The sequence below is a fragment of the Oryctolagus cuniculus genome, chromosome 11, assembly GCF_964237555.1.
Source record: "Oryctolagus cuniculus chromosome 11, mOryCun1.1, whole genome shotgun sequence".
Classification (NCBI taxonomy): domain Eukaryota; kingdom Metazoa; phylum Chordata; class Mammalia; order Lagomorpha; family Leporidae; genus Oryctolagus; species Oryctolagus cuniculus.
The window spans coordinates 74,196,548-74,208,770 of record NC_091442.1 but is presented as its reverse complement, the minus strand read 5'-3'; the positions used below and the strand labels follow the sequence as shown (position 1 = coordinate 74,208,770).

The window sequence follows — 12,223 nt, the reverse complement described above, 5'->3', positions numbered from 1 at the left end:
TTTTTCTTTTGTTTTTAAAAGAGTTAATTTAGATGGCGATTTGGTTCTTTATGAAAAGCTAGATAAAACAGATTATTGAGGAAGATAATTGTGATAATGTCTGGAAAGACTTTAAGAAAATAGAATATTTTATGTTTTTGGCTGTGACCATTATTGGTGGAATGGAACACAATTATGTAATATGGATCAGAAGGGAGCCATAGATTACTTACCTCAGGCTTCTGCCTCCATTTTCTTTATGAAACTCAAAAGTGGTTAAAACGTATAGTCAAAAAAGGAATAGACATTCTTTTGTTATTTAGAGTAACAAACATGTTGTCTTTGTAGCTTCCAAAGCATAAATCAGTGGTTGTAACACTAAATGATTCAGATGATAGTGAATCTGATGGAGAGGCTTCCAAGTCAACAAATAGTGTTTTTGGTGGATTAGAGTCCATGATTAAAGAAGCAAGACGAACTGCTGAGGTAAGTGTAGTAATGAAATATTAAAAGTTTATTTTTTCTTGAAGATTAGATCTTAGAATTAGAATTTCTAATATATTGATTTTGGAAAATATTTGTGTGCTATTTATATGTGTTATAAAAAGCACATTAAATTCAGATAGATTTTATTATTGTTCAGTTGATTAATCCCTTCTTTAGATCAATAAAATTGAGTGGATAATTGTTCTGTATACTGAAGAATTTTTGTTAAGGTTTATTTGAAAGTCAGAGTTACAGAGAGAGAGAGGAGAGGCAGAGAGAGAGTGAGAGAGAGAGAGATCTTCCATCCGATGGTTCACTCCCCAATTGGCCACATGGCTGGAGCCGTGCCGATCTGAAGCCAGGAGCCAGGAGCTTTTTCCAGGTCTCCCACGTGGGTGCAGGGACCCAAGGCCTTGGGCCATCTTCTACTGCTTTCCCAAGCCATAGCAGAGAGCTGGATCGGAAGTGGAGCAGCTGGGTCTCGAACTGACATCCATGTGGGATGCCAGGGCATTAGCCCACTGCACCGCTACAGCGCTGGTCCCCTGAAGAATTTTATTATTATGTTGTGACTGTTATCTTACCAGAAAAGTTTTTATTAAAGTGTATAATCTAACTTTTATTCCTGTTGTACCAGTTATTTAGATACAGTTTAGTTCAATGATATGTCTCCCATAGGTTTTATTTATTTATTTATTTGAATGTCAGGGTTACAGAGAGAGAGGGAGAGACAAAGAAATCTTCCATCAGCTGGTTCATTCCCCAGATAGCTGCAATGGCCAGGGTTAGGCGAGGCCAGAACCAGGAACTAGGAACTTCATCCAGTTCTTCCACATGGGTGTCAAGGACTCAAACACTTGGGCCATCTTCCGCTGCTCTTACCAGGCCATTAGCAGGGAGTTGGATGGAAAATGGAGCAGCCGGGACATGAACTGGTGCCCATAAGGGACGCCAGCATCACAGGTGGTAGCTTTAACCACTGTGCCACAGTGCCAACCCCAACCTGTGATTATTGACTACCTGATGTAACAATCAGTTTTTGTTTTTTTTTTTAAGATGTATTTTATTTATTTGAGAAGGCTATTCCACCTGCTGGTTCAGTCCCCAAATGGCCAGGGTTGGTCTAGGCTGGAGCCAGGAGCTTCTTTCCTGTCTCCCACATGGTTTCAGGGGCCCAAGGACTTGGGCAATCCTCTGCTGCTCTTACCAGGTGCACTAGCAGGGAGCTGGATCGGGAGTGGAGCCACCAGGACTCAAACCGGCAGCCATAAGGGATGCTGGCATTGCAAGCTGCGGCCTAACCCATTACACCACAAAGCCAGCTCCCAATATTTTTTTTTTTTTAAGTGAATAGAAAATACTGAAGCTATTTTGTTGTTTGTAAATCTATCAGTATACACTTGGTTGCAGTGTAAAATAAAAATTTGGAACTTTTGAAAGCTATTGATGTGATTAACTTCATGTTTGTTTTTAGCAAGCTTCGAAACCAAAAGTACCTCCAAAATCTGAAAAAGAAAATGATCCTTTGCGAACACCTGAAGCTTTGCCTGAAGAAAAAAAGATTGAATATAGATTGTTAAAGGAAGAGATTGCCAAGTAAGTGACATGTTAAGTAATTCACTTTAAAGGTATATACTGTTTACAAAACTTCGCGTCGTCTCTAAAGTTTATTGATACTGGAAATGAATGATGATGGCTTTATTCTAGATGCAAAGTTAGCATTTTTATAACAGAGAGGAGGAAGCCAGCTGATCATCCAGAGACTTGAATACAATGATGTGTTGAGAGATATAATCAGCTTTGAAAAAGATAAAAAACACTCAGAAGAACTATGTTAGTGCCAACTTGGTTCACAACGTATTGGTCATCATTATAACTGTTGTGTTGGTTAATATTTTTATTTTATGACAACGAATGTAGTTTTCATTCATTCCTTAGTGTAATGCATCTATCTTCATTATTTTAGTCGCGAGAAACAGCGTTTGATTAAATCTGATCAGCTGAGGACAAGTTCATCATCCCCAGCAAACTCTGATGTGGAAATTGATGGGATTGGCAGAATAGCAATGGTTACTAAACAGGTTACAGATGCAGAAGCAAAACTTAAAAAACACAGGTGAGCCTCGTTATACTTCATATATCTAATTGTTGCTATCCCAAAGGGATGTATTTTGTGGTGTGTGTCATTAATAACTGACAAGAATTTTGAATTCATTCCTTGATAGAATCATAGAAACTTATCATTTTCTTATACTGAACATTTTTTTAAGATTTTATATAAATCAGGAGCCGGTGCTATGGCATAGTGGGTAAAGCTGCCACCTGCTGTGTCAGCATCGCATAGGGGGCCAGTTTGAGTGCCGGCTGCTTCACTTCCAATCCAGCTCTCTGCTATAGTCTGGGAGGTCAATGGGGATGGCCCAGGTGCTTGGGCCCCTGTACCTGCCTGGGAGACCCAGAGAAGCTCCTGGCACCTGGCTTCAGATGGGCCCAGCTCCGGCCGTGGCAGCCATTTGGGGAGTGAACCAGCGGATGGAAGACCTCTCTCTGTCTCTGCCTCTGTAACTCCGCCTTTCAGATAAATGTGTAACCTTAAGTGTTCTTAATTGCTTCTGTTTACATTGGAAGCATTATAAAGCTAAAGGTAAAAACTTACTGAGGATTCAAAGAGGATGAGATTCAGTCAACACTGAGCATTTTATATAAGCTTTTCAACTGTAATATTGACTCATTAATTTTTTTAAAGAAAAGATTAGACCCATACTTGTTTTCATAAGAAATAGTGTCTGTTTGAATACTTATGTGGTTGACAAATAGGAAAATACTCATTTTTTAAAGTCTCACCTTCATGCAATAGATCATTTTTTTAAGTGTGCTGTTGAAAAAAACATGTGTTCTAGTGGTATCGGTCCACTAGTTTGGAAAACAATAAGAAATCTTGTTATTTCCCACTTAGGATTCTCCTGATGAAAGATGAGTCTGTTTTAAGGAATCTAGTGCAGCAAGAAGCAAAGAAGAAAGAATCTGTTCGAAATGCTGAAACAAAGATTACAAAACTTACAGAACAACTTCAAGCAACTGAGAAAATTCTTAATGTCAACAGGGTGTTTTTGAGGAAACTTCAGGAACAAGTAAATTTATTTTATTAAAATATTATAGTCTTGGCCGGCGCCGCGGCTCACTAGGCTAATCCTCCGCCTAGCGGCGCCGGCACACCGGGTTCTAGTCCCGGTCGGGGCGCCGGATTCTGTCCCGGTTGCCCCTCTTCCAGGCCAGCCCTCTGCTGTGGCTAGGGAGTGCAGTGGAGGATGGCCCAGGTGCTTGGGCCCTGCACCCCATGGGAGACCAGGAAAAGCACCTGGCTCCTGGCTCCTGCCATCGGATCAGCGCGGTGCGCCGGCCGCAGCGCGCCGGCCGCGGCGGCCATTGGAGGGTGAACCAACGGCAAAAGGAAGACCTTTCTCTCTGTCTCTCTCTCTCACTGTCCACTCTGCCTGTCAAAAATAAAAAAAAAAAATAAATAAAAAATAAAAATAAAAATAAAATATTATAGTCTTGTGTTAACCACACATTTTTATAAGCTAGATTTTCTTTAAGAAGAAAAATGTTTAAGCTAAAGCCATCAAAATATATATAACCTGTAGTTTTTCACTAGACATATATTGGAATATTTTCATCTTCAAATGAATACCTTAATGCTTTTGAGTTTTAAAGGAAAATATTCCTTCTCAAGAGATTTTCATTTACATTTTCAGAAAATTTTCCCATATTTTTCAGATTCACAGGGTTCAACAACGTGTTACAATTAAGAAAGCTTTGACTCTAAAATATGGAGAAGAGCTTGCTCGGGCAAAGGCAGTGGCTAGTAAAGAAATAGGAAAACGTAAACTGGAACAAGATCGTCTTGGAGTAAGTTGTTTGTAGAAAATGTACTTTTGGAAAGCAAAAGTTTTTTATGAACTTTTGAGAGTAAGAGATGTATGAAATAGCTAAGACTTTTCCTTTAAATTCAGAGAAGCTAAGATTAAATCTTTATTTTTTTGAAAAATAAGAGAAGCAGGGCTGGCACTGTGGCATAGTAGGTTAAGAATCTGCCTGTAGTGCCGGCCTCTCACATGGGTGCCATTTTGAGTCCCAGCTCATTCCTAATGGCATGAGAAAGCAGTAGAAGGTGGCCTAAGTGCTTGGGCCCTGTATCAGTGTGAAAGACCCTGAAGAAGCTCCTGGTTTCAGATTGGCCTAGCTCCAGCTGTTGTGGCCATTTGGGGAGTGAACCAGCCTATGGAAGACTTCTCAAGTAAATAAATCTTTTTAAAAAAATTGAGAGGCCTATACAGAGACAGATACACACACAGAGTTTCCGTTTGCTTATCTGCTCCCCAACTTGGCTCAGGAAACCAAAGGCAGGATTCAGGGAACCCAAGTACTTGACCCATCACTGCTGCCTTCTCCCATGGTCTGCATTAGCAGAAATCTGGACTCAGGAGCCCAGGTCAGAAATTGAAGCTAGGTACTTAGTTGTGGAACATGGGCACATTAACTGGTGTTTAAAACACTAGGCTAAATGTGCCCTCAAAATGCATACCTGTGGATGATTAGTATTTTTTATTTTGATTTGACCTTGGTTTTTTTAGGTGGCTAGCAGAGCTGTTGGAGACTTGTGTTAAACTCTGTTTTATTCTTTTTATTGATTCAGTTTTGTAATGTTGCCATTATATTGCTAGAGTAGCACAATTATCTTACCAAAAACTGTTTACAGAATCACAGTGATATATAATATTTGCATTATTTTCTTCCCCTAGCCAAACAAAATAATGAGACTGGACAATTCTCCAATATCAAGTCCAAGAAAGCATTCAGCAGAACTAATTGCTATGGAAAAAAGACGATTACAAAGGCTAGAATATGAATATGCCCTGAAAATTCAAAAATTGAAAGAAGCCCGAGCCCTTAAAGCCAAGGAACAACAAAACATCGCTCCAGTTGTGGAAGAGGAACCTGAGTATTCTTTACCTCAACCTTCACTTCATGATCTGACTCAAGATAAATTAACACTGGATACTGAAGAAAATGATGTTGATGATGAAATTTTGTCTGGTTCAAACAGAGAACGAAGAAGATCCTTCTTAGAATCTAACTCTTTTACTAAACCTAATCTTAAGCACACTGATACACCCAACAAAGAATGTATAAACAAACTTACTAAAAGTACTGTAGAAAAACCAGAACTTTTTCTAGGGTTAAAAATTGGTGAATTGCAAAAACTGTATTCAAAAGCTGACAGCTTAAAACAACTGATATTAAAAACCACTACAGGCAATACAGAAAATGTCTTGTGTGGTCAGGTAACTAGACATTTTATAATCTTTATAAAATCAAGAATTCACCCCAGCTTTACTTTTTTAAAGAGTTATATTGTCTTTTGCAGGAGATTTCTGTGGATGTGGACTTTGTAACAGCCCAGAGTAAAACAACAGAAGTGAAGCCATGTCCTTTTAGACCTTACCATAGTCCTCTTCTAGTTTTTAAGTCTTACAGGTAAAAAGAAAAATTCATGAAGTTTGAATTTCAGGATTACTCTTTGGTTTTGTTTTGTTTTTTCTCTTTAGAAAGATTCCTTTATTCGTTTGAAAGGCAGAATTAGATCCACTGTTTCACTCCCCAAACAGTCACAACAACCAGAGCTGCCTTGGTCCAAAGTCAGGAGCTTTTTCCAGGTTTCCCATGTGGGTGCAGGGGCCCAAGCACTTGTGCTATCCTCTGCTGCTTTCCAAGCACATTTTCAGGGAGCTGGATCAGTAGTAGAGCAGCCAGGGCTCCAACTAGCACCTGTATAGGATGCCAACGTTGCAAGCATAGTTTTACTTACTATGCCATGATGCCAGCCCCACTCCTTGGTTCTTAGTATTTTATATTGAATATTTAATGCAGATGAACATCACAGAAAAATGCACTTGTGCCTTTAGGGAAGGCAAAAATTGAGTGTCTTATGGGGCTTGTATCATATAAGGAAATGAGGCTTATCTCACTCTTAGGTTTATTAATAAGATTCTAATTTCTGGTTGCCTGTGGTAATGTGGAGAATTCCAGATTTCTGTCAGAAGTGTTAGAAAAAATAGTCTTGAGAGGATTATTACATTAGTACATTATCCAGCTTCATAAATTAAACATTCTCAATTGATTAACTGTGTCCCACAAAGCTTTTAGATTTGTAGAAGCTGTGAGACTATATTTTAAATGGATATGATTTCACTGTAAAATTGTAAAGCTATTACAAGTAGTTTTTTTTCCTAGTTTTTTTTTTTGTTGTTGTTGGCTGTTAATCTGTACAAGAAATACCAGTATTAAATAGCATTGCACCATGTAGTTTAAAAAAAAAACTACTTTGAGAATACAGGGTATTTTGTTTTCTATTTTAAATCTTTTGTGTCTCAGTACAAACAGTATGAGAGTGTTTCTATCACTTGATATTCTGACTTTTCAAGAGTTAATTTTTGTATTACCTGGATAAATAATAAGCTCAAAGTATAGTAACTTTGAGATTAAAAAAAATAAGACTTTCCTAGTTTTCTGAGAAATGTTTATTGAGTGTATGTCTACTATCTTCCTAGATTTAGCCCATACTATCGAACCAAGGAAAAACTTCCGTTAAGCTCTGTGTCGTACAGTAATATGATTGAACCAGATCAGTGTTTTTGCCGTTTTGATTTAACAGGAACATGTAATGATGATGACTGCCAGTGGTGAGTAGTTTTTATTTGTGAACATTTTATAGTTTAAAAGATAGTGTTCATTGGTTAACTTTAATATGTACATGATTATCTTCTCCTTATTTTCATTTTATTTTAGGCAACATACACAAGACTATACGCTTAGCCGAAAACAGCTATTCCAGGACATTCTGTCATATAATCTGTCTTTGATTGGCTGTTCAGAGACAAGCACTGATGAGGAAATTGCTGCAGCAGCAGGTTTTTAGACTTTGTTCTTCCTAAAGTGAAAATTTAAATATTTTATATTAAATTGTTAACATTTTTAAATAGCTACAATAATTCAGTACATTCACCCATGGTGCTTTAGCTCTGTGTGCAATACAGTAGCTACTAATGCCCTGTTGCTGTCTAAATTTAAATGAACCAATGTTATATAGAAGTAAAATTTACTTTCTCAAACTAGCCACATTTCATGTGTTCATTAGCTGTAAGTGGAAAGTGATTACAAATAGTACAGCATGGATTTAAGAGATTTCCATCATTGCTGGAAGTCCTTTGGACAGAGCTCATCTAAATAATTTATTTAGATGAAAATATTAGCCTATTTGTATAGAGATTGTAAGAATGATACTGGCTGGCGCCGCGGCTCAGTAGGCTAATCCTCTACCTAGCGGCGCCGGCACACCGGGTTCTAGTCCCGGTTGGGGCGCCGGATTCTGTCCCGGTTGCCCCTCTTCCAGGCCAGCTCTCTGCTGTGGCCCGGGAAGGCAGTGGAGGATGGCCCAAGTCCTTGGGCCCTGCACCTCATGGGAGACCAGGAGAAGCACCTGGCTCCTGCCTTTGGATCAGCACGGTGCACCGGGTGCAGCGCGCCAGCCATGGCTGCCATTGGAGGGTGAACCAACAGCAAAAGGAAGACCTTTCTCTCTGTCTCTCTCTCACTATCCACTCTGCCTGTCAAAAAAAAAAAAAAAAAAAAAAAAGAATGATACTAACATAGGTCTCTGTTTAGTGTTATCAAAAATAGAGGAGGGCTAGACATTAATATATCTGTAGCTTCAAAGTTTATAATGAAACAGAACTTCCTAACCACTGTAGAAAGCATAGATTACTATCAGACATTGTGAAAAATGTTATTAAGCTTTTCCCCAGATTTAGGTGTCAGAAAAATGTTTAAAACTACAAACCTTTTGGAATTGAGGGAATTGATATTTACTAAATTTAGTGTTATTACAACCCAGAGTGATTGTAAAGTCACTGAATCTATTTCATCGTTCCTGGTCTGGGACTTTAACATTTACTTTTATCGTTTACTTTGTTTCAAGAAATATTTTTTTTGCCCAGCCTAAATTGGGCCCATGTTTTATTGGGATTTGCCATCATAGTTAGGGTAGGCCTTCTCAAAGGCCATAAGTATTGCTGACTCATAATTAATTCTTAGGCAATCCTTTGCTTCATATCCTTTAATTCATTGATCCATATTGATATTTTTTATGAAGATGATGATGTTCTTGTTCTAGAAAAATATGTTGAGAAGCTTTTTGGAGTCAACAAAGATCGAATGTCGATGGACCAGATGGCTGTTCTCCTAGTTAGCAATGTCAATGAAAGTAAAGGTCATAGTAAGTACTTATGTTGTGTGTATTTAACAAAGAACCTTTTAGTTTTTGTGTACAGCAAATGTTTTGGCATTATGGTCTTAATATAAACTGGGTGTCATTTCTACTTTTTAAATATAGTTTGGATGGCCTCCGAAATAAAATACATTCTGTATCATTAGTAATCTTCTTCTGTCTACTTTAGCACCTCCATTTACAACGTACAAAGATAAAAGAAAGTGGAAGCCAAAGTTTTGGAGAAAACCAGTTTCTGAGAATAGCTTCAGTAGTGATGAGGAACAGTCTACAGGACCAATTAAGTATGGTAAGAAATGTAACTTAAGGTCCAAAATTAATAAAATTGGCCAGTGCCGTGGCTCAATAGGCTAATCCTCTGCCTGCGGTGCCAGCACACCAGTTTCTAGTCCTGGTCGGGGTGCCGGATTCAGTCCTGGTTGCTCCTCTTCCAGTCCAGCTCTCTGCTGTGGCCAGGGAGTGCAGTGGAGGATGGCCCAAGTGCTTGGGCCCTGCACCCCATGGGAGACCAGGAGAAGCACCTGGCTCTTGGCTTTGGATCAGCCTGGTGTGCTGGCCGCAGCGCACTGGCTGCAGTGGCCATTGGGGAGTGAACCAAAGGAAAAGGAAGACCTTTCTCTCTGTCTCTCTCTCTCACTGTCCACTCTGCCTGTCAAAAAAAAAATTAATAAAATTGTGTTGCTTCATCTTTGTCTAAACACTTTGCTAATTTTCTGGTGTATCTACTACCCTTGTTTTATTTTCTTAAATCTGATGCCACTGTTGTTTTGTGCAGCATAGTTACTCTTTGTGCAGGATTGCTTCTCACATTGCAGGGTGTTTTGCATTCATGGTCTCTATCCAGTAAATGCAAAAGCAGTACTTAGGTAAATGTGACTGCTTCAGGTATTTCCAAACATACACTGGAATGGCAAGAACAGTTCTGCTCTCATTTGAGAACCCTGCTTGGCCTGTATCCTCCTCGAGAGGAGATGTTGCTTTCTTTCATGAAGCAGATTCAAAATGAATGATTTGTGTGAATGAACAAAATGTAGGTGTCTTCTTATCAAGCACATCTTACATTCTGATTTAAAGTTTACATAATTTGTTTACTATTTGTGGATTAACAAGTATCCAAGTGATATACCTTTTCTCTAGTTTAGATCTAGTAGGATAAATCATCCTCATTGATTATAAGGTTGACTTAATGTTAAATTAAATGAATGTGTGTTGGGGTCTTAAGCCTGAGGCTGGCACCTGACCAGCAGGGGACAGTACAAGCACTCCCCAAGGCGAACGGGAGAGGTAAGGTTGACAGGTCAAGCACACTGCAGCAAGCACCCTGAGTTCTGTCGAAGCAGGAACTACTTTATTGAGGAAGTGTGCAGGCTTATAAGGCTTACGAAAGACATGCGCAGTAGGGGAGCCAATCAGCGAAAAGGTCATGCAGGCACGGGTGGACCATGCACAGGGCATCTTAAGCAAAGTATAGGGATCACGCACTGCCCACATGTCCGGAACTAACGCGGACTTATCCCTGCCGGTGGTCTGATCTTACGTAGCTTAACCACAGCAGCTGCAAACACACCCCTCGAACATCTGCCAGGCGCCATATTGTAATGGAGATTTCAGGCAATGCCCAACAAATGTGATTTATCAGATAGGAAACTATACTGCTAGTATGCCAATGGAATCTTAATTTCCTGTGTAATTTTTATTTTATTTTTTTAAAGATTTACTTATTTACTTGAAAGAGTTACAGAGAGGCAGAGTTAGAGAGTGAGAAAGAGAGGTCTTCTATCCAATGGCTCACTCCCCAGATGGCTGCAACAGCTGGAGCTGTGCCAATCAGAAGCCAGGAGCTTCTTCCAGATCTCCCACGCAGATGTAGGGGCCCAAGGACTTGGGCCATCTTCTACTGCTTTCCCAGGCCATAGCAGAGAGCTGGATTCAGAGTAGAGCAGCCAGGACTAGAACCGGTGCCCACATGGGATGCCGGCACCACAGGCAGCAACTTTACCCACTACAACACAGCACTGGCCCCATCCTGTGTAATTTTTAATAATACCTCTTTTCACTCTGAGAAGTATCTAGCTTGGATGATAAATTAAGTAATAACTCTATCTTAAAAGTATGAGCAATTGCATATCATCAGAATCCTTAGCTTATTAGATAATTTTAAAGATGAGACTAGTTGTTTTTTCTTGGTTTCGTGCATTAAAGAAATATGAAGCTAATGAAACTTCCTTATAGCCTTTAGGCCAGAAAACCGAATAAATGTTCCAGCATTGGACACAGTTGTTACTCCAGATGATGTCAGATACTTTACAAATGAGACTGATGACATTGCTAATTTAGAAGCCAGTGTGCTTGAAAATCCTTCTCACGTCCAACTTTGGCTCAAGCTTGCATACAAGTACTTGAATCAAAATGAGGGGTAGGCCAATTTCAAATATTTGTGTAAACTTTTGCATGTTTGTATTTTTATGTTTAAGGTTTACTTCACTTGTGATAATCACTTCTTGATGTCAGTGGAGTTTTTGCTTTTCACTATTTATTGAAAGTTATTAGAAAAGTTTAAGATTAGATTTTGATTTTGTATTCATGCCTCTGTGTTTGGGTAATAAATTATACTAAGTTTAACTTCAGTAGGCTCTATTTCGAAACAAAAATAGTTAAAAACAATAAAATTAACAGTGACTAGATTAAATTTTATGTTAATTTCCAATGGAGATTTAAAGCTTATCTAAGAACCTCCAAATTCTGATACATTGAGTATTTAAGTAAGGTAAATAATTTGTCTCATAATTGATGGCTCTAGTTGCGTATCACACACTCTGACTACTACTTTTTGGTAGTAGAGATAAGCCAGGAATAATCTTTTTATGATCATTATCTTAAAGTTCCACTTAGATTTATTTCACAAGGTACTTGATATATCTGACTATTGTAAAACTTAGTATAAGATCTTTTAAATAAGGCAGTACTGCATAGTGCTAATAAAACACATGTCTGACTATGGTGCTATTTAACTTTGCTATGTGTCATTTCCATGTTAATGGGGTAAGTTATAGTGTTTTCTTTCTGACTCATTACTGAGTGAAGGCCAAAAGAACTGTACATTATTTTATGAATAGGATCATGAGAGAAAATTATCTTCTCCAAGAGATAGCAAGCCCTTGACCGTTGAAAAGAACTATTATATTGAAAGCTTTGATATTTTGTGCTGGCAGTAGCTGGCCTTGAAGAGAGAGTTGTTTAGCTTTTCCTGTTCTAGAACAGTGTAAATCATAAAAGATCTTGCTGAATATGGACATAAAGCACATTTGAAGTTGATAATGTTAGTGGTTTTATAACACGTTTTTATCTATGGTAAATGCTTACTGAATATCCACTTAAAAAGGAAATCTGGATCTTTTAGGACAGATGTGA

General features: G+C 38.6%; 1 protein-coding gene across 2 annotated transcripts in view; it reads left to right on the top strand.

Moving 5' to 3' along the window:
• The window catches only part of ZFC3H1 (zinc finger C3H1-type containing), a 55,886-nt gene that overhangs the window by 25,572 nt on the left and 18,091 nt on the right, over positions 1-12,223 (top strand). For both annotated transcript variants that reach the window (XR_011380164.1, XM_002711333.5), the window contains exons 10-21: positions 328-465; positions 1,940-2,061; positions 2,432-2,581; positions 3,422-3,596; positions 4,243-4,374; positions 5,268-5,810; positions 5,894-6,003; positions 7,077-7,208; positions 7,315-7,436; positions 8,699-8,800; positions 8,982-9,101; positions 11,045-11,228. Coding sequence is in view for 1 of the 2 variants with exons in the window: in XM_002711333.5 (XP_002711379.2) it covers positions 328-465; positions 1,940-2,061; positions 2,432-2,581; positions 3,422-3,596; positions 4,243-4,374; positions 5,268-5,810; positions 5,894-6,003; positions 7,077-7,208; positions 7,315-7,436; positions 8,699-8,800; positions 8,982-9,101; positions 11,045-11,228 (2,030 nt within the window). In the remaining variant the exon portion in view is untranslated. The remainder of the gene's footprint in view (positions 1-327; positions 466-1,939; positions 2,062-2,431; positions 2,582-3,421; positions 3,597-4,242; positions 4,375-5,267; positions 5,811-5,893; positions 6,004-7,076; positions 7,209-7,314; positions 7,437-8,698; positions 8,801-8,981; positions 9,102-11,044; positions 11,229-12,223) is intronic.